The sequence below is a fragment of the Siphateles boraxobius genome, unplaced genomic scaffold, assembly GCF_051911475.1.
Source record: "Siphateles boraxobius isolate OS27281-9 unplaced genomic scaffold, OSU_SipBor_1 24, whole genome shotgun sequence".
Taxonomy (NCBI): Eukaryota; Metazoa; Chordata; class Actinopteri; order Cypriniformes; family Leuciscidae; genus Siphateles; species Siphateles boraxobius.
Genome location: NW_027508855.1, coordinates 3,657,699 through 3,684,151, shown reverse-complemented (window position 1 = coordinate 3,684,151; position 26,453 = coordinate 3,657,699). Strand labels below are relative to the sequence as shown.

Below are 26,453 nucleotides of genomic sequence, written 5' to 3'. Positions count from 1 at the left end.
TTAATTATAGAGGAGAGAAGGCTTACCTTTGCTCTTAATCTTGTAGTGAATACTCATATCTGATTTTCTCTTTCTAAAACATTCGCCTACCACTTCTCTTTTATGAAAATATTGATTTGCTGAAACCTTAGTCTTTCTAATCAAAACAAGGTAAGGATAGAGAGAGAGCGGTGAGCATAAAGTTATTCAATCCAGGTTTCGTTTTTTTCATTTGATACATATTTTATTGGCACACTGGAGTATAGCAGTTATACATTTTTAAACATATCTTTGATTGAATTCAATTTCCGAGTTTTTTTTTTTCACAAACAGTATTGGAATAGTCATCAAAAGCACATTTGGTGGTCGAAAAATATGGTAAAAGCAGATTCAAATGGCCTTGCAATATCTTAAAGCTTTAGAAACAATGCATGTTTGCACACAACAGTGAATTGGACAGATTACATTGCTTTTGTTTGTCAATGTCTTTCCTATTGAGCCTCACACGTACTTCAAGCCACACACTTTATTTCATTCCTGTCAACGTCGTGGGTTTTCACCACAATGATTCCAAATATTAGCTTGATGGTCATCTGCATAAATTTTTCTAAGTAGGTCATATTTAATATCCATGAATCTACAGAGAATTTGCGTAGATGCTTAACACGTTATTCGCTTCAAAACGAATTTCACTTTGACATAAAGAAGCTCACAGTCATGTTCCCATTAAAACTGGACTTCAGACACTTTGCTGAACCCAACCCAACAAACAGAATAATATTGTCAAGCAGACACCACCAGACCCTGAACTATGAATCTAATCTGTTTTTCTATTAAAAAAACCCCTCAATTTTAATCTAAAACATATTCCTTATATTAATGTTCATCTTATAAAATAGCTCCATAACTTACTTTTACAGTACGCATAGTTCACAGTCTAAACTTCTCACAATAGTTAGCAAAGCCCTCAGATTGATTGTTTGCGACAAACGATCTATACAGTGATCAAATACTTTAACTCACCTATAATTGGTCAGCATACTTTGAAAAGAAGACTGACTCAGATAATTACCACTTTTGCTGGTAACCGTTTCACTAGTCCACAGAGCAAAAGCTTGACAACAAACAATGGAAATAGCATCTAGTGTTATTATTACACACAGACAAAACATAATACTGCTCATATATTATAATGAAATTATGAAATATGTATAATGCGAGGAAAGGTCCCTATGTGGTAGCAAAAAGATGCACGCCACCAGCTCACACAATGATACAGAAATTATTACAGGGAATTTCAAGCAGGGTTCAACATGAAGCTCAAAAGATCCTGTAATAAAATCTGCTTCATTACATCTACGCCACTCTTTATCATTAACAGGTTCCTTTCGTTTGTTTGAAGTTTTGCCATTAAACTTTTATGATAAACAAGGTCGGATCTGCTACATTAAGCCCCTGGCTGAATAGACCCCATATTATACGCTGATATTCAGATAATTCTCAGCCAAAAAAAAGTTTTATATATTTATTTTTTACAAAAGATAAAAAAACATAAATAAATTAATTAATAAAGTAGATAAACAAGGTAGTCAAAAATCCACAGTATGTGTCCAAAGCAACTTGGGCCACTTCAAGAGAGTGTGTTTTGAAAACGGCAGTAAAGAGAGAATCAAATATTAAGAAACGCAGTGCAACGATGATCAAAATGTGCCAAACGTTCACCTACAGTTTTATTTATAGTTCTGCATTTTCTACTACGACCCACTTTTTCAAAGAGATGCTTTGTGTTTGCTCTTTTCAAATGGGAAAACATCAAAACACTACCAAAGTGTTGAGATAAGCTACATGTATCTTAGGTGGAGGTAGAAAGATGTACTGTATGAAACATAACTATGTCCGTATCATAAAAGTGAAAAACTACTTGGGTATTATCTTATTATTTACTCTTATTAAGACTGAACGATGACCTACTGTGGAGAAACACAAGTCTGAATATATATTTATATAATTCACAAAAAACTCTTAAGATATGTGCAAAAAAACTGTAAAAAGTGAAGCACTTTGTGTATCTATGAGTGTGTCGGTCTGGTGTGATATGTGTGGCAGTGTGGATTTGCTCCAGTGTGGTTGAATTTGGCACAGTGTGTCCATAAGTTTCATATCCAGTGTGCATATGCTGAGACAGGGTGGATTTTGCTCAAATGTCGGTGCTGAAGGTGTTGTCTCAAGCGGTCTGATTCAGAGCCCACCGCCTCCTGCTTTTCCAGTCTTTCTCTCTCTCTCTTTCTGCCTGTCAAATTCTCCTTCTCTCTCCACTTTCACACCACTGTGCTCACAGAGGGGTCTGACAGGTTGAGCTGGCCGGTAATGTCCGTGGGATATGGCTATAAATGAGGAGGAAACAGAAAAGGGAAAAGTAAGAGCAAACATATCTGCATACTGTACCTCCCTGTATTTAGTTCACGTTTGTTATGACGGAGGCAATCTCTCCACCCACTGCAGGCTGTGTTTATCTGTCATCCAGAATAATTTGGCTGCGTTTTAAAAACAGACAGGCCCCCTTGGACTAAATAGAGTGAACGAGGTAACGGATTCATTACCGTACAATTGCTTCCTTAAAGGATCATTGCTTACGTTTACAGTCCCAAATGAATATGCTTCCTTAAACGGGTACCGTATATCAACACACGAAAATGTCTGTACGAGAAACCGGTAATGGCACAAACGAGAGCACTCTTGTCTCCTAGCCCACAGCTAATAATTTACCTGACCTAGAAGTACTGTCACCATAGTAACTGTCCTAATGAAATATGACAGCCGGACCTGATATGCAGCACAAGGTGCAGTTCATTCCGGTCTGCCACAGGTTTCACCTTCAGTATCTCTCAATTTCTGAATGGTTCTGTAGTATTATTGTACTGAAAGTTTTATTACTCTCCACATACGAAAATATTATTTGTGAAAAAGGTTGACATTTAATTAAAGGAATAGTTCACCCAAATGTCACTACCTCAGCCTTATCGTTGTTCCCAACCAGTTTTCTTTCTTCTCTGAACCACAAAAGAAGATATTTTGAAAATAATGTCTCTGTTTTTTGTCCATGCAATTAAAGTCAATGGGGTCCAGTGTTGTTTTGAACCCCAAGTTTGTATTCCGCAGAATAAAGAAAACATACAGGGCTGTAACGACGATGACTTGAGTAAATAATGATTTTCCATTGGGTGAACTGTCTCTTTAATGACAACATGACAACTTTGAGAGTTTATTAGAAGGCATATAGTTTTGGCTAGAAGGCTTTAGTGGGTGTTGTGATACCCTCAATCATAACAACGTTGTTTATGGTGTTCCAAGTCAATTCTGAGTCATAACCACAGCGCCCCCTGTCTACAAACAGGGGGAAAGCATAAGAGATCTATTCTACAACAACCAGAAGGGTCATGCTGGTAGAGGAAGAGAGAGGCAGTGTGGCATGTGGTGTGGACACTGACAATCAAAACGCCATTCAAATCCATTTATAAAAAACACTGATAGAAAAGAAAAGGATGGTTAGGACTGTGATGGATAAACATCAGTTTAAATAGACATTTTGTCAGTGTTTAGGTTGAAGACTTTGTATCTTTAACCTGATCCTATTCTACCTTCATCTTTGAAGAATATTTTCTAATATCATATCAGGTTTTGTAAAGAATGCATTCTGTGAGCACCCTCACCTCTGATTTAAACCATCTTATTGAGGGAGAAATCAACTGAAATGTGAGCTATGAATTTGGATGTTTCTTTGTAAACTCGACCAAATCAGCTGCCAATCAGAAATAATTTTGCAAGTTGAGGATGTATGCAACAAAGCCCCAGGTCAATCATTGCCATACCCAGAAAATGTCTATAGCGAGCAATTGAAAAATAACCCAGTTGAAACCAATTAAAGCAATGCAATGAAATAGTCTTTGTGCTTGCACATTTGTTTGTATTGAATCCTCAGAGCCGGTAGCTGTTTAGTTTGAGAGCTACGTCTTATTAAACATGTGGGACCAAGGAAACACAGTGAGGAGGCGGTTTGTGTGAACAAACTCGTGTGGGAATCTAGCTCTGAGAGTTCAATACATTGTAAACGTAGACACAAAACCCATCTGAGCAGCATTTCCTGAAAATGAAAGGTTTTTTTTTATTCATAGAACTGCAAAGAAAACATTGGATGGTTAAAAATAAACGCAGAGATCTTGGTAGTTCATGCCTGTCGGGGGAACAGCCTAGGTTATTTTAGCATCGCTCGTCTTTGGCTGTTAATGGCGATACCGTGCATCGCGGGAGGCATACAGGGTGACTTTGTGAGAGCAACCACATTAAAGGGGTCAATAAAAGGAGAATGAGGTACATTGAAATAACCGTTACAGGACCGAGAAATGAGAGGAGAGACACACGAGTACACATTAGAAAGGAGAAAAGAAAACAAAAAAACAGAGCTTAAAGTCACATCCAGGTTAGGCACGGGAGAAAGACCAGTACAGGCGCTAAGACGGAGAAGCTACCTCACCCCCCTCCTGCAAGGTAAACCCACAAGCCTCCCAAAAAATCTGCTCCTCGGTTCCCTCTCCACACTTTCCCTGGCAACTAGATCCCTGATTGGGCTTTCCCAACAGATGTCTGGATGGAGTATAGATGGCTGACTGACAGACATGTGGCCATGACTGTAACTCCATGTGTGAGGGTGAATATATTCTGAGATGAGAAGTTTGTTTTGGAGAGGAGAGATGAGATGACAGGAGAAAGGAAGAGAGCGAAAGAAACAGGGCAGGCCAAGGAGGAGGAGGAAGAGAAAGAGGAAAAAGAGCGAGAAGATAGAAGTACAGGCAGGGCGTCATTTTCTTAATCTTCTTACCGTGTCTTTGGACGACCTACGTCTCTTGATGTTGGAGGCCAGGTTGGTACTGATGGACCTAAAAGAGGCTTTCTTTTTGGGGTCGGGCTCTGCTCTACCATTTTTCCTATCCTAAAATAAATATACAGTATATGTAGAACAATTATTCGTGCTCTCTGGAAGAGCGCGTTTGGTTTCCAACCATCACCACCCACCTCGGCTACGAAAGCTACTGAATGGCACTACCCTGCTAATTTTAGTACCCTGCTCAATTAACATGGAGTCTCCTGTCCATCCTGGCTGTGAGTCAGAATGGTCCATTCGCGCACCCACAGCGTTCGACAAGGAAAGAGGACACTGGCATAGACTAGATGAAAATATGTACATAAAGTCTTAATTCGAATCTTTTACAGTGTTGACCTTCTAGAGAGGGGAAGAGGAGGACTTCTATGGATTGTGTGATCAGACCACACTCATCCACAGTTCTGCAACTCCGTAAATGGAAAGCTAAAGCATTAGCAAAGGAAAAAAGCAAAAGAAACGTAATCGGATGGGTGGAGGAGGGGGAGGGACAGGCTCCATTTTAAAAGGGAGAAGATGTTCTTTGTGTTGTCAGGGAAAATGAACAACTCATCAATAAACAATCGAAACTTAACACAGTCCATTGGCATTATACCCCAGTGGGGGTATAATGGGCATATGAAGGAAGGAGGAAGGAGTGTGCAGGCTTATAAGAGGAGACAGGAGCGTCTGGAGGGGGGTGGTGAATTCAACCAGAAGACATGCAATAGATGGAACCAAAAGGGGAATGCAAAATGAATGACATGACAGTTGACCTTGGCTGGCACCGTCACTCCCTCATTTACTAGCACATTTGGACCACGTGTCTGATACCCTACAGCAGGGGTGCCCAATCCTGCTTCTGGCGATCGACTGTCCTGCACGGTTCATCTCCAACCCTAATCAAACACACCTGCCTTTAATTTCAAGTGATCCTGAAGACCTTAATTGGTTGCTTCAGGTGTGTTTGATTAGGGTTGGAGATGAACTGTGCAGGACAGTCGATCGGCAGGAGCAGGATTGGGCACCTCTGCCCTACAGTGAGCGACTCTAAATGTGACCATCTGCAACTGCACTTTACTTTACAGCAATACAATATATGAATAATTATACCACAAACAGGTTAGTGAACCAGTTTATATTGTTTAAAACAAACGTGTCAGGTTCTTAAAAATGTACTTATTCACGTTTCAATTTGTTGACTCGAAAATGTTGTGTAACCATCCAGTACAGAACCGAAAATGCATTATATATATATATTTCTCAAGGGAGTGACATTTCACAACCTGAATGAACTTGCCTTGTCATTAAAAAAATAGTCATCAAATTATCTAATATTTAATTGATTTGTGAAACACAGACATAATGATCTGCAGAGTTCCCCTCCAAATGAATTTTAATCCAATGTCCAAAGGCAAACAAAATGCTTCTGTAAAGTAAAGTGCATATTTTGTAAGATATTTTAAATTCTTTTAGCATTTGTGAATCATTCGTTACTGTCCGGCTCTCTCAAACAACATTGCAAAAGAAACAAGACACAAAAAATGCCCACAATAAGGTTTTCATCTGTTTTCACATAATGCATTATGTTTTTTCTAGAAAGGGTGACCGTACAAGCGCCTTTAACCGTCAGTGCTTTCATCCACTGCATTTCAAAGCGCTGTGATGACAGCGGCAGTGCCTCTGGAGTGGGCAGCTAGCCCACATCACACGGGTGCCTGATCTGCTTCTGGCTAGCTCTGGTTTGAAATGCAAATGCATCCAGGGTAGATCTGCCACTTCATGCATTCAGGAAGCAGTTGTGTGTACAGCTTTTGCATATGTTGCATGTGCAACCTGGAATGAGCGTGGCGGTTTTACTGTGTAATAATTGATTTTAGCTTTCAGAAAGGAATTATTCATCGGCACACTCGGTTGCCATTAGAGCTGGTTAAACATCCATATTTGCCCATTCAGATGGGGATTACATGGAGGCTCATTTGCAATTAAATTATATAAGCATTATTTTTCTTTTATTCGATAAACAGTGGGAGGAAAATCATCAAAAAGACCTTGTCCGTGGTCAAATAATAGTTTTTTGTTCATCTCAAATTATGAGCCTCCAACAATTCTGGACCCCTGACTGGACGTGGGAGGCATGTGTGGGCGTATTAACCATGCAACATTGTCTTGTGACTCAAGTAGGCGGTAAAGCCTGAAGGTCAAAACGCTTCACTCCCTATAACATGACTCTGATGTGTGAAGTCAATCAGCTAGCTGTCGGCTTTGATACCGCACTGACACTTGATCCAATAGTTTGATTTAGCGTTTTGCCTTGTGGTGAAATATGTGCCTGCTAATAATGAGTCTAAAGTAACAAGGCCACGCTCAATGACTTGAATCCCATTAGGAAAAGTAATCTCGCTTCAACAACGCACTAACTTTTACAGAAGTTCATAGCTATGGTCATGTGTTGTGTAAGACAGCCAGGTCTCAAGTCTCAAACGGGCTGACCTTGTTACTTTTGCCAACATCCGGGCATCATGTTGGCCTGTGACCCATTGTGTATGGATACAGCTGGAGGCCAGCAGCGGACAAACACTGATCTGTATAGGGCGTGAGGATGCTTTGATCCCTGCTGGAGCCCTGCAGGGACAGTCAGACGGCCTGCTCAGCATGCGTCTTCCTGACTCCACAGCAGCCTCACAGGCTCCTTTAATGTGTGTGTGTGTGTATTTGTCAAGCTGCTCAATAAAAGCAATGCCAGTGGCAGTAGTAAGGCTGCAGGAGCTACTTTATCATGCTGAGCGTTTCGATTGGATGGCAAGAAATGTGTCTTTGCATGGATCTGCTGAGAACCACTCTTATCATTACTATAAAGGATTTATTTTGGACACTTGTGTGCTGTTGCATGGCCAAATGTATGAATTGGCCTGTTATCTTTTTTCACCTCGAGACATTGTTGTACAGACGTGAGGTTCTATATATTTATCAGAAATACACAATCACACTGTATTATAAACAGTATGTAACTGTGTATTATTCTTTGCTTTCTTTGAGTATTTGTGCTTTGTTGTATTATCTAAAGCAGTATTTTTAAAGGTTTTGATGCCAAAGATCCATTTATATTATATGAAAAGGTTATTAAGCATGATACTTTAAAGACAATACGTTCTTTCCTAAATTAAATTATGTGTACTTGTACTAAAGCCAAAGCTAATTAAAAAAACCTGGAAAATGTTTACTTATGTTAATTTGACTTGACATTGTTAATCTTATGCTTCATCAATTACAAAACACATTTTAAATGAAAAGGTTTTTCTTTTTCAGATTTATAAACCTGAAAATACTTACCATTAATTACCCTTAAATTGACTATAAGTGAAAGTAAAGACTTAATTTGTTGCAAAAAAAATTATATTTCAAATTAATGTTGTTCTTTTAAACTTTTTATTCATCAAAGAACCCTGAAAGAAAATGTATTTGTACAAATATTAAGTAATAATATTTTTGCAAGATTATTGTTTTTAAAGTATTTTTTAATCAAATAAATGCTGCCTTGATGAGCATAAGAGACTTCTTTAAAAAAATATATTTAAAAAAATCTTATTGACCTCAAACTTCTGAACGTAGTGTATAAATATTTTTCCAAACAGTATAAATGGGTCTTTACATATGAAAGCTTATAGTTGCTTTATATTTTAGGAAGTGTATCAAGTTAAGCTCACCCTTAAGCTCACCCTCCCTTGTAAAAAAAAGAAATCATTAAAAGAGTTTAGCATGCATTAATATATTTACAAACGCTTTAGTTCACTGTAACATTCACTGCTCAGTTTGGCTGTGTTATTTGGCTGTTCTCTTTGAGTTCACTCTTTTTGTGATGTGTTAATTTCTGCCTCATTATGACCTTCAAGTCACATTATGAATGGATAACAGACTATGAGATTTCTTCATTCTGTGGCAGAAACCAGTCGTTAGCTGCAGATTGCGGCTGTACCTGTAGGTTCTTCCTCCAGACATTAACTGCTGCAAAGGCCAGTTGCATTTGCTTCCTGCGTGCATCCTTGTGCCGTTTGTACGCAATCTCAATGAAGATGAGGAAGATCCCGGCAACGATGCCACCAGCAACCAACATAAACACGCCTGTGTGATGAAAAATACATTTGATTATTTCCAAACGGTCTTCAATCTGGCAAAGAGGGCAAAAGATAATTAATAATATATTAATTAATAATACTATTAATAATGGCCGTTCATACTGACAGATTTGCGTTCATTTTTTGTTTTATTTTTTGCCAATCTGAGTTTAAGTTAACATTGGTGATATGACAAAGTTGGTTTTAATTTAATGCAAATGAGCAGAGGCATGATGTGGCAATCTTCTAACTCGTACAGCTGGATACCACGGTCGAGTAGAAAAGCCGACTAGCGACCAACGTGACAGAGACTCAACAAACTTGAGGGATTTGATCACTGTCAGTGTCTTTCAACAAACCTTTAAAAAAGCAAAAGGGATCCTGTGAGAGGTGGATCATACCTGCCATATTCTCAAAAGTGAGTGTGGCTGGTGCATTGCTTCTGGAGTCACACTCCTGATAACGGACCCAGGTTTTATCCAAGTCCTCCATGAAGCCATTCTCATGGGAACTATTAATTCAAAGACACAACACATCAGTCAAACAATCCGTTATTCCATAAATAGAAACAGTTGACATGTGATTGCGGTAAGCCTAGGGATTAGCTGAAAGGAACAGAAAAAAAAAAGAGAAAAACAAACAAAAGTATAGCAGCGTACCGTGGATGATTAGTCTTGACTGAGATTACCTGAGGATGGCCAGTGAGACGTTTTGCTTCCATGGACTGTCTTTGCGCATACCAATACCGAATCCAGAGCGGAAGAACAGCTCGCCTGTGGTGACCAGGTCACATTTCTGCGAGGCCTCAAACTCCAACACTGCTGAATCCCATATAAATGCGTGGAGTTTGCTATGAGAAGAATTTTTTTTAAATTAAAATATGATGTCTTGCATTTTTGCTATTTAAAATTCTTTATCTTTACAATTACAATACCATTCAAAGATTTTTTAAATAATTTTGAAAGAAGTCTGTTATGCTCACCAAGGCTGCATCTAATTGATCAAAAATACAGTAAAAATGGCAATATTGTGAAATGTTATTACAATTTCAAATAACTGCATTCTATTTGAATATATTTTAAAATAGTTTATTCCTGTGATGACAAAGCTGAATCTTCAGCAGCATTATTCCAGTATTCAGTGTCACATGATCCCTCAGAAATCATTATAATATGCTGATTTGGTGCACAAGAAACACTTCTAATTATTAATAATGTTGGAAACTGCTGCTCAATATTTTTGTTGAAACCATGATACATTTACCCCCTCAGGATTCTTTGATAAATAGAAAGTTCAAAATAAATTAGATCCCAGCTTTTTAGAGTCTTAGACTTCTGCTTACCTTTTTATTTAATAATTCATTTGCACCTCTATTACACTTTACACAAACAGCTTGAAGAACTTGCATCTTCTGAATGGAGATAATTGGAAGTTATTCCTGGTGATAATATACAACTCCAGATGTAAAAAATGTGTAAGGGAAATGTATTAAACACTGGCAGTCTGCCATCTGTTCCTGTCTTAGCCTTGAAGTGAAGGTCTTTCTTTATAATACAACTCCCTACCCTGCTTTGTATTCAGCAACAATACTGTACTGAATCACACTAACAGGAGTTTAGCCTCTCTCTGCTCTTCACAGACTCACTGAGGAGAGAAGAATATGTGTCATCCTTTATACTGAATGGAAATTTATCTCTCTGCAGCCCACTTCCTGGAATTGATATATATGTCCGGCCCCTAAAGGGAGCTTCAAAACAACAGCTTCAAAAAAACCTGTTCTGGCAGGTTTAACCAAAAATAAGAAATAATTAAAAAATATATAATTAGGGGAAACTCATATTGCTGACTGACTTGTCTCGCACGGCCTGGATGGCTTCAGCGGCGCTCTCGTAGTTGTGCTTTTCCATGTGGCGGTACATGGTGCTAAGCTCAACTTGGCGCCGGAAGTAAATGTCCACAGAACTCTGCTTCACTGTGGCGTAGATGAACTTGTCTGATGGGTTTCGCAGCTGGAATACAAGGCAACAGTGGGATGGTCTGGATGAACTGTTATAAATGGGTGCTACGCAAGATAATTTATTTGATTACTCAAAACATGCTGAATAATTTAAGCAAACGGGAGTTTGGTGTCTGCAAATCCAAAAATGTGACTTTTTTGTCTGCAATTACATTAAATATTTCTGAGGAAAATAGCTGTGGGAATAGAGGCAAAAAGGTAAGTATGACCTAAAAATGTTTATTGAAGTCATACTGCTGTGCATGTACAATTGTAAGTATAAAATTGTAAATTCATAAATATCTCATATTAGAAAATACCATTCAGAATATACTTGTACCCCTTTGATTCTAATATATTATTTATTACTATTTATTTTACTTTTATTCAAATGTTTACATTCAGTCCTTTGCTAATTTTCAGCCCACATGGCAGAATTGAAATTGGATTGTTATGATGAAACATGGCAAATAAAAATAACCTTTGCTAACAAATGACCCATAATTATGTGTCCTTGGCAAGCTTAATTATATGTGTTGTTTTTATGCCGTGTGAAATGTGAAATCTCTGTGCACAGTAATTTAGAGTTCTATTTGATATTCTACTGTATAACATGCAAAGCTGCTTCATATTTAGTGCTCACCCTAGGGTCGTTGATGCCGGTAATGCGCTCCTCAGGCCGATCCAGCACTAGGAAGGCTGCCAAATTGGCAGTATAAGATGCAACTATAATCATAGCAAAACCAGCCCACACCATACCTAAAATCCTTGCTGAAAAGCTCCGAGGGGCACCTGCGAATGTAAGCGGGTAGGTGAGAGCGATAAAGAAAATTATGCTTACTACAAAATCAATCAAACACAGAGTCAGCAATATTTCCACCTCACAGGGGCGATAGACTGAATAATAATCTCTCGTTGCTGATGTCTACCTTCTCCAATTCCAGAGTTCAGAAGTACACCCCAGGAGAACCACATAGCAGAGGATAAAGTGAGGGCATCTTCTTCTTCCTCTTCACTATTTACTTTAAACCTTCCAAATGGGCTGCAGGGCAAATCGCATATCAGTCAGAGGCAGATGCATCCATAAAATGTTGTTAATATTCAGCCAAACTTCTGAGATCTTCTGCAAACTTTCGTGATATCAAGCTACATTCTCACATCTCTGTGTTCAGCCATGTCTACATCTATCCAAGGATGAGTTTTAAAGGGATAGATCACTGAGAAATGAAAATCCTGTCATCATTTTCTCACCCTTGTTGTTGCAAACCTGTTTTAGTTTCTTTCTACTGAAGAACACAAAAGAAGATACTTCAAGGAACGCTGGGATCCAAACAACATTGGACCCCATTGACTTTATAGTATGGAGGAAAAATACAACAACACTGAGACATTTTTCAAAATATCATCCATTGTGTTCCAAAGAAGAATGAATGACAAACAAGATTGGACAAACTATCCCTTTAAGGTGTCAAGCATGTAACAAGTCTTCCTTTACCTGAAGCGGTCTAATAGGTAGAGCATCACCGCCACAACATGGACCGATAGACCCACCAGTAGCCACAGAGTGCTCTGAAAAGGCTGCATGAACGAGTCCAGTGTACTGCGTGGTATTTCCTGCAAAACAACACAGCTTTATTCAATCCAACAAACACCACCCACATTGCCACATGCATCGCCATATGGAGCATCAAATGGAGTCTACATCTACGCTGGTATGAGGTGTATTAATAGATTTCACTGTACTCCAGAGTCAATAGATTTATCACAGCATTTTCGCAGTACAGAGATAAGCCCACTTCAGGGAATTCAATTAAATCAAGAAACTGTAATGCTATTTCCATCCCAGAAAGTCATGTTCTCAGAGGATTTTTCCAAAAATTAATTACATTTTATATACTTTATTTGAAACTTAGCAGCCATGAAACTGAAATTAAACTGACCCCAGATCTTCAACTATTATTTTCTTATTGCCCACAGGAAATAATGCCGTTTTAAAGGGATAGTTCACCCAAAAATGTACCAATTTTATGTTGTTCTAAGGCTGTTTAACTTTTTTTCTTTATTGGAACAGAAAAGGAAGATATTTTAAAGAATTGTTTTTGCCCATACATTGAAAGTAAGTGTGGTCCAGAACAAAATCTGTCGCCATTGACTTTTATTTTGGGTAAACTATCACTTTGAAGTCTGTACATTAAAATAATGATCTGTTGGTCATCTGAGACTCACCTTTTTGACAAGTATTGTGAGCCCCTGGTACTTAAACGGTTTCGAAAACTCTATGTACTGGGCTCGTTCATTGTTGATAGTAAGTGGAGCCACGATCATGTCTGCCAAGCCACTCAGGAGCTCTCCCATCATGCCATTCCACTCCTTCTTGTTGCTGTTATTTACCTGGTATCAGGAAGATAACGTTAAGAAATTTGTCATGCCTAAATGCGCTTCTTCTAAATTTCAAAATGCATATTTCAGCAGATGCTTAATTGCATCTGTGAAGAAAGGCTTGAAAATGCACAAACAACCCTAGTTGCATGACCTTTGAGAAGACATGCAAGGCTACAGGCAGGTGAATAATCAATAAAGTTATCATATTACTCACACGCTCCTGAGTGCCAAATTTGCCATCAGCCACTAGATGCACTTCATAGGTAAAGTTCATTGTCATTGCAAGTTTGATCAAAAGATCAATGCAGAACCCATAGCAGCACTGAGGCACTATGGGGCGACCTATAGAGATACACAAGCCAGTCAAATCTGGACAAAGCACAACTTTGGTCCAAAAATATACATACATAATAATACATAATGCCTACCTGGAATGGTCTCATTGGGGCCAGTGCAGATTACTTTTTTGATCAGGACTCCATTTACAGTGTACTCTTCCTTGCATGTTCCATCTTGTAACGTCGGTTTGACATAGACAAAGGGCTCTTGATGAATGGTGACAATCTACCAAAGAAACAAGAGAACTGATTGTAAATGCAAGGGGTTTTTAAGGAAAAAAAATATGCATCAAAACCCCTGCAATGAAGTACCTTTAATCTTGTTGACATCTGATAGCCTTTCGGCTTTTCAGTTTCTCCTCCTGGCCAAATAATCTTCCTCTGAGAGTTCATTACGACCTGGAACAAAATATTTTTCTGTCATTCACCTTCATTAATTTCCATTACAATACATTTGTCTAACTTCACTGCATTTTTAAATAATGTAAATGATTTTTTATTATTCACATTTTTTTTAGATATTAAATTCACTTTTAAAACATTAATTTAGTTTATTGTTAAATTCTACACACTAATATCATGTCAGTTTGTATTAAGTGAATTAATAGCTACTTTAAATTAATGATGAATTATAGTATATTTATAAATTAACATTTATCTAGATAAATACTGTAAATGCAGTAAAAAATGTTGTAAGCTGACCCCAGACTACATTGCTGTAGAACCCACTTCACAAACTACATTGTGAAGTGATGCTCAATGCAGAGCCAAATGAAGTCCAGCTCCCCCTCTCTGGACGCCATGGGTGGAACTTGATCTAGTCCAGTTCTGTTGATATGATTATGGGTAGGGTTAGGGTGTGGTTGGACTTTTTAGCTCCATCCATTATGCCCAGATTACATTCAGAGAGGAGGAGCTGGACATCACGCTCCACCCATTGGCTCTGCAATGAGCAGCCTCTCTTCATTATTGGATCATGAAACTTAATGCTGTAAACTTACTGTAAAGTGTTACAATAAAATGAGTGTGCTAACTGCCCCAACTGTTAAAATAGCAATGTTTGTGTGAAGCAGAAGGACAGCTCATTAAAACGACTGATTCAATTTCATACTTGCGAGCCATTGTAGACGCCCACTTGCACCAGCCGGGTTTTCTGGTAGTTCAGAATGCTGTAGTGGGCGAACCTCCTGTCTCCGTCATCATTAAACTCCACGCGGCCTGTTAGGCCATCTGGATACTTGGATGACATCAGTACTCTAGTACACCAGAGGGGGGTTTTTAGAAAAGGCACATAATGCTCATTTAAACACAACGGAAGACATTGACGATGACTGGAAGTAATGGAAGTTTACCAGGAATTCGGAGATGGGAGATGCAGGCATGTCTTAGGAAAAGACATTAAAACTAACTAGGGAAGATTTAGGGGGTGTCATGTGGGGTGGAGACGGATGGCACGTAATGTGCAGGCACAGACATAGGAGAACAGAAATGACACCTGTAAGGGTCTCAAATTGGGTCTCAAATGCAAATTGGTACCACCAGATTTCACAAGGCCAATGTAATCAACAACTTAACAGGCTTGATGTGTCCTTGCACTCGATTATTACTCCTTTTGAGGAGTGAAGGCATGGTTTTAGAAGCAAAATGATTGCGATTTCAATCTTTGTGGTGTGAAAGCTTCCACTCTTGTCAGTGCCAGACCAGTGGTAATGTATGATAATGCATGACAGCAAATGGATGGTTGGTTGGAAAGCTAGCGAATGCTAGCCAGTGATCATCCCTGGCCTCACCGTTTGAAGAGTGGGCCAGTCTTCCAGATGTTTGTATTGCCAACACAGCCTCGAGGAGGCTCTGTGATATTCTCCTTCTCAAAGAGCTCCTGAATGGACTGGGCCACCACAGCCACGGCATCGTAGATGTGCGCAGACTCGTTCTTGCCATTGATAAGCTGAAGGCCGAGCAAGCCTGCCCAGTTGACAACATTACATGGTGTTGGCCAATGCCTCACAACACGACTCTCACTTCAAGAGCACGTCAAGGCATACTCATAATAAATAAATGCACACATTGCCAGAGAGAGAAACAAACGTGCATTGCATATGAGAGACAAATTGTCTCAAGACAGACAGAAGGGCTGTGAAAGTCATGGGGGGATTAGGACAGGGTCAGCACTGAGCAGAATGATGTGAAGTTGAACACGGATGTGTATATAAAGAAGCCGGGAACAAAGAAATGCGGTTGTCGCTTACCATCGTATCCACACCTCAATGTAGAGGTAGCAAAGCACCACTTATACATAAACTCATGACAGCCAAACCTTAAAAATGTATGCACATTCAAACCAATATGGATTACCACAACTCTCTATTGCATCATTTGTTGTCTACTGAAAGAAAGGACAAACACTCAAAAATGAAACAAATTAAACATTAGACATAAAGCACAGTACAATGAGTAAAGAATCACTGTGTTTAAAACCTTTAAACATGCAGATGTTTAAACGTTTAAACACGCAAGTACAGCACAGACACTGATTTCGTCGGTGGGGATTGCAAATTGTAATCGTATAAAAAGCTTAAAAGGCAAACATGTTCAGTTTGTTAAACAGCCTAGGAGAGTGAGAGAGAGAGAGAGAGAGAGAGAGAGAGAGAGAGAGAGAGAGAGAGAGAGAGAGACAGAGGATGAAAATGGAGAGGATGAAAAATGAAAAGTACATACCATCTGGGGCTTCACTCAGTGCTTTACCAGACATCTCCCTTTCTCCAACAAGCCACACGTAACCAGAGCCTGTCATATTGAGCTGTCGTGCCGCTTTGTAAATGGCTGCAGCTTCGTCTTCACTGTGATTGGACAAAGATTGGTTATAACGGATTGGAGTAAACACCTAAAATGTTAATGTTATAAGCAAGCCCACATGAAATCTGTGAGTGCAGAACTCCGAAATCAGAGCATTCACTATTTTTTTTTAAATATTTTGGTGAATTTGACCATGCTTTTAGTCACCAACGAGAGTGTAAAATACATTTTGCCATGTTTAAATCCATTACGCAGAATGCCTAAATTTCCCCCCCAAGTCAGTCTGCATATGCTGTGTGGGCCTGATTATGAGTGAGTCATGAAGGGCAGACAAACGGTTCGACATTCTGAGGCAATCTCTTGTTAACAATTTAGATGTTGGTTAATTTAACCAGAAAACGGATTATGAATTGTTTGTACTGAGGCTGGACATCATTTTAGCTTCATTTACTGTAATTTTTTTAATTGTAATGTATAAACACACTAAAATTGTTAGCACAATGAATTGAGAATATCTAAATTGATGTCTGAACTTTGAGATAGCGAACAAGACTTTGGACTTAATTTAAATAAATTAAAATTCGAAGAAATCTATATACTTGTAATTTACTGGAAAAGAAAAAGTTTGCCATATTATATTATATTATATTATATTATATTATATTATATTATATTATATTATATTATATTATATTATATTAAATTATATTATATTATATTATAACTTTTGGACCAGGGTGGAAGAACACTTCTTCATTATCTGAATTTCTTTGACTTGCAATTCAGTAAATTTATCGTCCCCTCATTCCAATTCAACTTCCTTTGACAATTCAATTAAAATTCCAAATGAATCAAATAGAAGCCAATTCTCTACTGAAATATTCATCCTGATACACAAACATATTTTTTAGAATCATCAAACCAAAGCTTTGCCATATTTGTCAGCACCACTTCAGTTTCGTGGCTGGCCACATGTATTATTCAGCAACATTAGCGATTAGCAGTCTTATGGGTTAAGCAGCGGAGATGAACTCACCTTGCGGACAGGATGATAACTCTGGCCTCTAGCTCTTTGGCTTCCTGGAGCAGAGCCGTCAGATTTGTGTCTTGGCTGAACAGGAGCACTTTCTCTGCCTGGGATTAGGACACAACATTAGTCAAGTAGTTGACTCATTCTCACCATGAACCATGCTCTTTGAGCGCTTGCGTTTTTTTCCCCTCTCCTTTTTTTCTTTTTTTTGGGGGGGAGGAAGGGGTTTAAAAAAATGAAGTAAAAAAAGTTTCTGAGATAAACTGCTTAAATGAAAAAAAACGTAAGTAAGCTTGGAGCAGGTAAAAAAAAAAAAGTTCTGCATTTTCGCATGCAAACTCAAGGGAATCAAGATTCCAAGTAAAAACGTGCATGTTACAGGAAAAGGGAGAAGAAGTTTGATGCAACCGGAAAGCAAAAAACAGGTGAAGGAGGATGGTGGTGGTGGCTTTCTGTCCCAACAAAAAATAAAAAACCAACAAAAAAGAAGAAATGCTGCAGAAAGGTGGGAGTAACATCTGGATAGTGCCTGTCCCACACGACCAGATCTCCACGCACTGTGTCAAAAAGAATAGACTTGCAATCTTGCTGGCTTCAATACATGCATTCATTTACACAAAAATAAAAAAGTGACAGGTGGGGGAGCGAGTTTTTGTATACGCTTTAACAGAAAAAATAACCCATTCTCGATTGAAATCATAAAAGGAATCCAAACAAATAAATAGACGTGCTGGCAGGATAAGAATCTCTGGAATCGGTTGATTGTTTGACTGTTTTCTAGTGGCTACTTTCATATAACGTTTGGGGCGGCGTGCATTGACCATGCAAATATACCTTAGGTCCTCGCTTGTTGTCAAAGGACAGTTGGTCGAGGTTTTCATAGTTCCTGTTTTTACTCTGATGAATAATGTGCACAGAGAAAATATGCAGACACAGAATATTATAAACAGTTATATATGGTGCGCAGTAAAGCATTCCAACAAATCTCCACTTTTCTGCTTCAAATTGGGAAACTAATCCTGGGGCTTGCAAAAACATCAACAAACCTTATCTATCCTTGCAAATGGTCTAAACCTGTTCACTCTTATTTCAATAAGCTCAGCTCCTTTCATTGTTTTCTCAATATTTCATTTTAATTTAACCTATTCACCTGGATTAAATTAAAACACCTGCCCTGAGTGGGCTCCTTGCTTTACCACAATTAATAATAAGTGCTAATGTCTTCTGAACTCTATTTCGTCATAATGCACAACCTAATCCAGTTCATGCCCTCCCATCCATCAATTTAAATTTCTCTGTCAATCTACTGTAAAAGAACATCAGCTACAGCCCATGAAGCACAGCAAGTTGCTACCAAGACATGCCTGTCTAGACCTCTGGCCCAAAACAACATATTTTAGGCACTCTCTATCAAGATAATACACATTCTTAAGAGCCACAGAATCAGATATATAGACAGTCTGCCAAGCATTTGTTGCTTTTGCAGAGCAGAAGTAAAATTAAAGAGTAAAATTCTGCTACATTAAATTGATGGACATGGATTATTTGAGATTCTTTTTAATGCATTTAATACATATTTCAATTTTTCAAAGAATTTTTGTGCAGTCAGAATATGTACTAACTGTATCAGGCTTCAGTAGCTGAACATATTATATATATATATATATATATATATATATATATATATATATATATATATATATATATATATATATGTGGCCGAATGGTTAGAGAGTCAGACTGGTAACCCGAAGCAGGTTATATCTTATACAGTATATATCAGCAAAAAACTGTTCTAAACCCACAACAAAAAGCTATAATATGCAGTGATTCAACCCTGAAGACAATGTGCAGACAAAGTTTTGCTGTAATAAAAGACACAACCGAAAGACTTTCATGAACCCTTCTGCTGATTCCCAAAACAGTCTGGCCATGTGCATATAAAAACAGCTGGCCTTGGGGCTGCCATACTGAACATGACATTGCAACGACATTGCGGGTGTCCTAAAAATACAGCGCCATGCTAATGGATTCAGATCCTGAAGAAATGTCTCTTTTTACTAAATTACAAATCTTTTTGTTTTTTTTTTACACTGCATTATGAAATTTTGAATTATACACATACATGACATGTGTATAATTGAAAATGTTAAAGAGGTTTAATGTTCACACAGTGTGTAACTACCCTTACCTTCAAATATATTGTGAAATGCTTTCTTATATAATGTGAAATATTTAACAGTGCAAAGCTGCACACAAAGAAAACCTATAAATCAGTCAGAGTCTGTTGCTGGGAAGAACTCAAAGCAACCAAATCCCCTGGTTGATTTTTTTGGTTGATTTTTTGCACAGCCCCAGGCTAAGTCCCTCATTTTGCTCCTGTTGTGGATAGACAAATAGGAGAATCTGACTATGGTAAAAAAGCAATGTGAGATGAGTAGAAAAGTACAAAATTTTGCAGATAAACCACTTAAGACGCTGCTGATGCCTCTGGCATAAATAATGTTAGCCAATGGAAAGAAATGCGTTTACACAACAGAAAAAAAGGAAACATTTAACATATATAGAGGACCTCTGAGATATTGATTACAGGAACACACGCTGACTTACACACGCACACTCATTTAAATGCTGGACCGTGTGAGTCTCACCTTCGTCTCCCTCTCCTCCAGCAGGGTTTCCAGTCTTTTCTGTGCTGCTCTGCCCTCATGGTCATCACTCACAATCAGGATGATGTGATTCCACTGAAACTCACGCATCATGTCAAACCACACCTGGGCTTGGTGGGAATAGGGCGGTACAGTGCGCAGGAAGGAGAGGTGGATGCTCTAAATGGACGGTTGGGAAAAAGAACTGGTGAATCTCAAAGGCCCGAGGCAATTTCAGTTCATTAGGATTTAATCACTTTAACTGTAATTAATTTAGAGATGGATCCCAACATTACTTCTTTAGCACGCCTAGATGCCAGAAGACAAAGAGTTTAAGTGAATCTAAAAGAATCAATCAATCATAACGCTATGTACAGTATTTATGAGAGTTTTTAATTAAATGTCTAGAAAAAGGTCCACACTAGAACTGAAACTGAGTAAACATTTATCACATTATTCTGTCCTGATGCAGGAATAGAAATCCATCATGGAGGAGGAGCGTCATGCAAAAATCCATTTTTATTTATACTGTATTTATCTTCCAGAAAAGGTTTCAAAGCTCCAAACAAAGCATATTTATAAAAAAAAAAAGTTGACTGAAGAAAAGGAGAGATGACAATCTACAGTGAAACGCAGGTAGAATTTGAATCTGTCTGAACTATACTGAGCTGGAGTCAAAGGCCAGCATCTGGTGGTCTCCCACACTCACCTTATCGGAGTAGATGGACATGCGGGTGGTGAGTCCCACAACAGGGATACGGTAAAAACCAGCCGTGTAGGACACCGGAGTGGGAGTCAGATGGTCGTTGGACTGGGGTGGGTGGCTCACCAAGATCGCATACACCTGAGCATCATAGTGAGGACAGAAATCTGAGATAGCTTTGACACAAACACTTCTAAAATAAAATAAAAAACATAAATTCTGGTATTTTGATACCTATATATTTTACAATGCATATAATATATATATATATAATTATTAAATCATACAATTTATATAGAAACATGCTAATAAAATCTGCTGTATACTAGAAAAATAGCCTATTGATAACCACCATAAAACAGGTGGTAAACTGGAAGACCATATTAATAAAGATTGGATTTGTTACCAAACAAATAACACTACAGGCTAACAAATATGATAATAAGATAATGGCATAAACATTAGCCTAACTAAACAACATAAAATATAAAAATAAATTCTAATCACCGTATCACGTAACTTGCAACTAGATTCAGATTGGTCAATCGCGACGTGTCGTGTGGCGGTCAAAAAATGCATAGGCAGCGGCTGTTCTGATTCACAGGGTCTCTATACGCAGTGTTCACTTCTAAAACTAAATATCTGTTCAAATTCGCTTGACTAGATAAAATGCATTAATTCAGAACTTCCTGCAACGTCATCGAGCACACTCAGCACAGACGAAATTCTAGTTGCGCAGATTTGGAACACGATGAATGGTTGGTAAATTTGGGACATTCTAAAACGCTTAACGTGAAAAACGTTATGCTCATGGCGAACGTGGTGCTCCAATTGAAAACAATTGGAAAAATACGCTTTGGTGGACACAGGGCCTTAATGTAGCCTACTAAGACAGTGATATTAAAAGACCAATCACAGTAAATATAATTTTAATAAAGTATATGGTTTATTAATAAGGTATGTCTTATATAAAGCCTTTTTTCACGTTAAGCGTTTACGAACAAGACGAACACACTCTGCAACCATTCCGCTCATCCGGGTAACTGAAACTGGCGTGACGCTATTTTCAATGTATCGTTTACTTTTGCATGCTTTTTTGTTACAAAAGCATCTGGCGCCATCTTGCGTTTTAGTTATGCTTTGTAGCGTATATGACTTCAATAATTTTGTTGGAGAGAGTGTTCGTCTTGTTCGTAAACCGATAGTTTTGTAGCCTAAATTCTTTGAACTTTTCTCCCTTAAGATAATATACAGAATTTCTTAAACTCAAATCAATATTTCTTGCCAGTTGCCACGTATTTATTTATTTGTTGTGATAGCCGTAGGTTAAGCGGGAAAGCGGCATTATCACTAATGTGGGTACTGATTATTAAAAAATTATAAGAAACATAAATGTTAAGCCTAAAAAAAAAAATCTATTGTCTAACCCACGTCAGCATGAAACGTCTTGTTTTTCACTGAGGTGTAAAATAGCTATAGGCTACTTACAAAAAAGTTTACAGTAATTTTACATGATGCACTGTCCTGATAAATAAAATTAATTTGTTTCACTTTATATGTTAAGGTAACTTGCAGTTAACATTTTTTCTTGTAGCATTTTTACATTTCTTTTCCAAAATTAGCAACATTTTAGCAATATGGAGGGGTAATCATTCACACAACCCACATTACTGTTTTAGTTAGTTAGTTGCCTGTATTTGTTATTGACGCATTTCTAAAACGTGAAGCAATTATTTAACCTTGTCAGACGAGCCAGTTGACAGTATGTCGAAGTGTTGATCGAACATCAGCAGTTTGCAGGTTGGTTGTCATGAACTGCATGCATGCACGCTTGTGTCTGTGGCTCTGTGCGCGTGCAAGCGTATGCTAGGCGGGTCTGATTTGGATGGTAATCCTTAGCGTTGAAGTCTATAATCTCTGCCTCCGTCGCTGTGTAATATTCTGATAGAGCTTTCCTCGTAGAACAAAGCAGCTGTTATCTATGAGTCTGGCGCCATGTTGGCCTCGTTTTTCATTAAAATAGAGGCGGAGGGCCAGCGGTGAAGTCATTGCGCCTCATAGAGGGGTTAGACATGCTACCTTAAAAGCTTTACTTCTTGAATTTGTATTATTTATATGACGCCACATGAATCACAGGTTGTCACATATCCTATATACTTTGCATTATTTCAATTACAGTTCATGTAACCTCTGAGCAGTCGTCTTATGCTCACTCACTGCTATGTCAAAATGGACCCCCGGATCCTGTTGAATGTTTTCACATGCAACAAATACAAATCGAGATTCGCGACAGCGCTTGACCTTGGATAAAACAAGGTTAGAGTAACTAAATCTGGCTGAAAATGACTGTCCTTAAATGAATGCACGTATATGATTCATGATTTTGTATTTGTATAGCCTGTATTCTTTTTTTCTCGCGTTTACCAGAAACAATTAGCCTAGTACAAGCTGAAAAACTAACAAAGAAAACAATACAAATATTTAAAAATAAATGAATAAAATGAAAGCTTGATTTAAGTCTCTGATATAAAGTAGGCTATAGCCTAAATTCACAGGAGTCATCCGAAACGGTTACATGTTTAACATAGATAGATAGATTCTGAGCTTGCTTGACCGCACTTTAAAATAAGCAGTTATTAGATATTGTGCAAGTAACAATACTATGTAAGTATACTTCAAAATGTCTCGTTTAATTCAATATGATACTCTGACATTTACTAGCAATTAAGTGAAATATAACTGTAGTCCTATAATAAAAAAATATACTATTATAGCATTATTTAGCCTAGATAGATTTTTATAGATGTTTCTAAACGGGTTTTCTTAATTTATTATTAATATTATTTTCAAAAAAATGAGAGCACTATCTGACATGGCACTTCAAAATATTTTATTAAAAATGTATTCGGATGTTTTCAAAATGTGTTTTCTTGATATCATAATGAGTGAGACTGGTTTGCGAGTGTTACCTGGTTAGAGATGAGGTCCTCACATACGGAGAGTGCCATCTGGATGGCGTTTGGCTTATGGGTGACTGAAATAGCGTTCATCTTGAACTTATCTTTGCCGTATATATTGTTGGCTTGAGTGACAGCGTCTTTGAACACTTGCTCATATCTCTTCTGGCTCAGGACAGCCCCGATATTCACAGTCTTTGGTTCGCATCCGCCTCTCGCACAGGAGCACGAGATGAGAAAGGCGAACAGAACCAGACGCATTTTGCCCTGGATAGCAGAGGAGTCAAGCTGAGTGGCCCGTGGAGGATGCGTGTCGATGTCCGTTGATTAGACAGATCCGCTCTCACTGCGTCCTCTCCAGCAGCACTGGAATGCGATCGCCTCAGTCTAGTCCGCTGAGGAATGGGCTTCACTCATTGAGTCCGCAAATGAAACCCGTTCATGTTAAAAAAAAACATGTCAACACGCCTTTTTAGAAAATGATGCTCGCTCCTGTTGATAGTCGCCTCGCATATGCACTCGCTTGGGAAAAGGTGGAGAACTCAGTTTTGCAGTAATATTGTAGTCATCACCTGCGTTCACTTCTCCCGCTCCTGCCGTGAGTGAATCATAGTCAAGGTTTTGTCAAGGGTGACCTGATGCTCTGTGAGAGACGCTGTCCTTGGTGCTGAGAACTGTGCTCGCGCACTAATGCGCGCGCACTCGTATATTGCCCCTGAAATCACGGAGCTGTCACGTTTGAATAGACTTCAAAACATTTGCGTTAATGCGAGGAAAATCTCAGGTCATCACAGTGACGTGTGATTGAACTGATTGGCCAACTTTGATGTGTAAATAACATGAGACCAGTAAGATGTAGGCTACGTATTAGTTTTGTGTGAATTTTTCGATAAAAAGAGAAAAATAGCTTTAAAAAGATTATATTTTTAAAATATTTTGTAGCCTATTTGTTTTGTTCATCTATTGTCCAGAAATCTCTCAAACGGAGGCAACAAATAGCCTATTTAACTACACTGACAAACTGCATGGTTTATTATGGGATACTATAATTTATACTTTCACATTAATCTGTTGGTGACATTTAGATGTGCCGTTAGTTTCCTTTAATATGGAAGCCCTGTTTGCGTCAAAAAAATCAATTTATGGCAACCTGATAAATCCGTGTCATTCTTATTTATTAAATGATCATCACTTACATGCCCAACTGTCGATAAAATTGTTTTCCATTCATTTAAAACAGAGAGGGATGCAACATTTTCTATAAAGAATAATCAATGAGAGCTTGTCTCAATCTATCACCCGTAGATATAGCTCCAGAACAGGCGCGTTCAAGTGCCATGCATCGAGAAATTCAACGAGACCCCCGTTACCAAGGAAACAAGCATCTACGGCTTGAGGTCCAAGTGTTTTTTTCCCAGACACAGTAACTTGGAATAATGAAAACTGCTTTTTACAAAACAAATCTAACATACAGTATGAAGGCTTCAAACGTGTAAAAGAAAAAATAAATAAAGACTAGAAATCAAATATGTGTTCTAGTGCCACAGGAAAGAAATGCTTTATCTTGATGTTGCACCTCATTACTGGTCCTGTCTAAGAGGACATCACTCATTATCACAGTTAGTAAAACTGCAACTTAAGTCAGACATGGATGGAATTTTGATTATAAAGCTCTTGTTTGGGTACAGCAAGTGCCACCCTTTACTGTAGATTAGGCCTATTCTTTATCAAGATTGTTGTTGGCGACCTTTACAACCATGCAATTGCATTTTTTTTAACCATTCAAGTCACTTAAGAACAAGTTGTTATTTTCAACAACAGGCTGGCAGGAGAGTTTAAATCTCCTGAAAGACATACAGACATAGATTGCTATACACACTCAATTAAAAATGGTAAAGGCAGTGATAAAAACGCTTCCTATTTTTTAAATGCAGAGATTGAAATATGACTCTAATTTCAATGACTTTTCACAATCCAATCATGTGGAGCAGCAAAACCAAGAGTGAACGACCATAAACAGTTTTCTTTCTGGGATAATCAAAAGAATATGATTAGATGATCTGGTTGTAAACGTAGTAACATGATGTTGCAGCAAATCTTGAAGATATTTGTGTAACAAACCTTACAGGACTTTATAAATAAAAATACACCAGTGTAGTTTCCATCTATATATGTAATGACGTCCAATTTAAAGGGAATGCAATTCACAATGATGTGTTAAGATGCATTAGTAATCAGTCTAATAGCTGCATGATATAACACATATAATTGTTCAAGTACATTTTTATGTGCATTCTTATTCATGTTGCCTCTAACCAAACCACTGCCTGAGATATATGACTCTGTAAACAATGACTAAAGTAGTATATCTTCACAATCCAATGGATAGGATTTACAATGAGAAATTGGTTGTATGCACCAAAAATATAAATACCAAGCCTGCTACGTCACATTCACATATGGCATGCATACTGTGCTTTGCATATTAGTCACAAACACACGCAGAGGGAGATTAAGACATGACATCACTCGAGTGCAAGCGCAAACAACAGCATGGCCAACACAATCTCATGAAAGTGCGTATCTATACCACG

At 38.1% G+C, this 26,453-nt stretch overlaps 1 protein-coding gene and 1 long non-coding RNA gene across 5 annotated transcripts; one reads left to right on the top strand and one right to left on the bottom strand.

The window, feature by feature from the left end:
- Window positions 1-201: 201 nt before the first annotated feature.
- On the bottom strand, window positions 202-24,646 carry grin1b (glutamate receptor, ionotropic, N-methyl D-aspartate 1b). 4 transcript variants are annotated; one of them, XM_077240810.1, is made up of 21 exons: window positions 23,872-24,537; window positions 20,909-21,043; window positions 20,203-20,379; window positions 18,386-18,448; window positions 17,558-17,655; window positions 16,444-16,565; window positions 15,516-15,690; window positions 14,837-14,981; window positions 14,038-14,124; window positions 13,816-13,951; window positions 13,602-13,729; window positions 13,232-13,396; window positions 12,501-12,619; window positions 11,935-12,047; window positions 11,649-11,797; window positions 10,861-11,018; window positions 9,698-9,859; window positions 9,411-9,520; window positions 8,871-9,016; window positions 4,856-4,966; window positions 202-2,363 (listed from the first exon to the last, which is right to left on the bottom strand). In XM_077240810.1, exons 1-21 carry the CDS (start codon window positions 24,118-24,120, stop codon window positions 2,298-2,300), a joined length of 2,814 nt encoding a protein of 937 aa, XP_077096925.1. In that variant the 5' UTR covers window positions 24,121-24,537; the 3' UTR covers window positions 202-2,297. The 4 variants fall into 4 exon arrangements, with proteins under 4 accessions (XP_077096925.1, XP_077096926.1, XP_077096927.1 ...); XM_077240811.1 differs by lacking the exon at window positions 18,386-18,448 and having other exon boundaries at window positions 23,872-24,646; XM_077240812.1 differs by lacking the exon at window positions 4,856-4,966.
- On the top strand, window positions 11,749-12,360 carry LOC143748710 (uncharacterized). The gene is made up of 3 exons (XR_013206831.1): window positions 11,749-11,813; window positions 11,950-11,993; window positions 12,298-12,360. It is a non-coding gene; the product is annotated as an uncharacterized LOC143748710 (long non-coding RNA).
- Window positions 24,647-26,453: the final 1,807 nt, after the last annotated feature.

Coding starts and splice junctions, on each gene's coding strand:
- grin1b (XM_077240810.1), bottom strand. CDS start 24,120: ATGCGTCTGGTTCTGTTCGCCTTTCTCATCTCGTGCTCCTGTGCGAGA. Junction 18,449..20,202: donor TGGAGGAGAGGGAGACGAAG/GTGAGACTCACA, acceptor ATTATTCATCAG/AGTAAAAACAGGAACTATGA. Junction 16,566..17,557: donor GTTATCATCCTGTCCGCAAG/GTGAGTTCATCT, acceptor GTCCAATCACAG/TGAAGACGAAGCTGCAGCCA.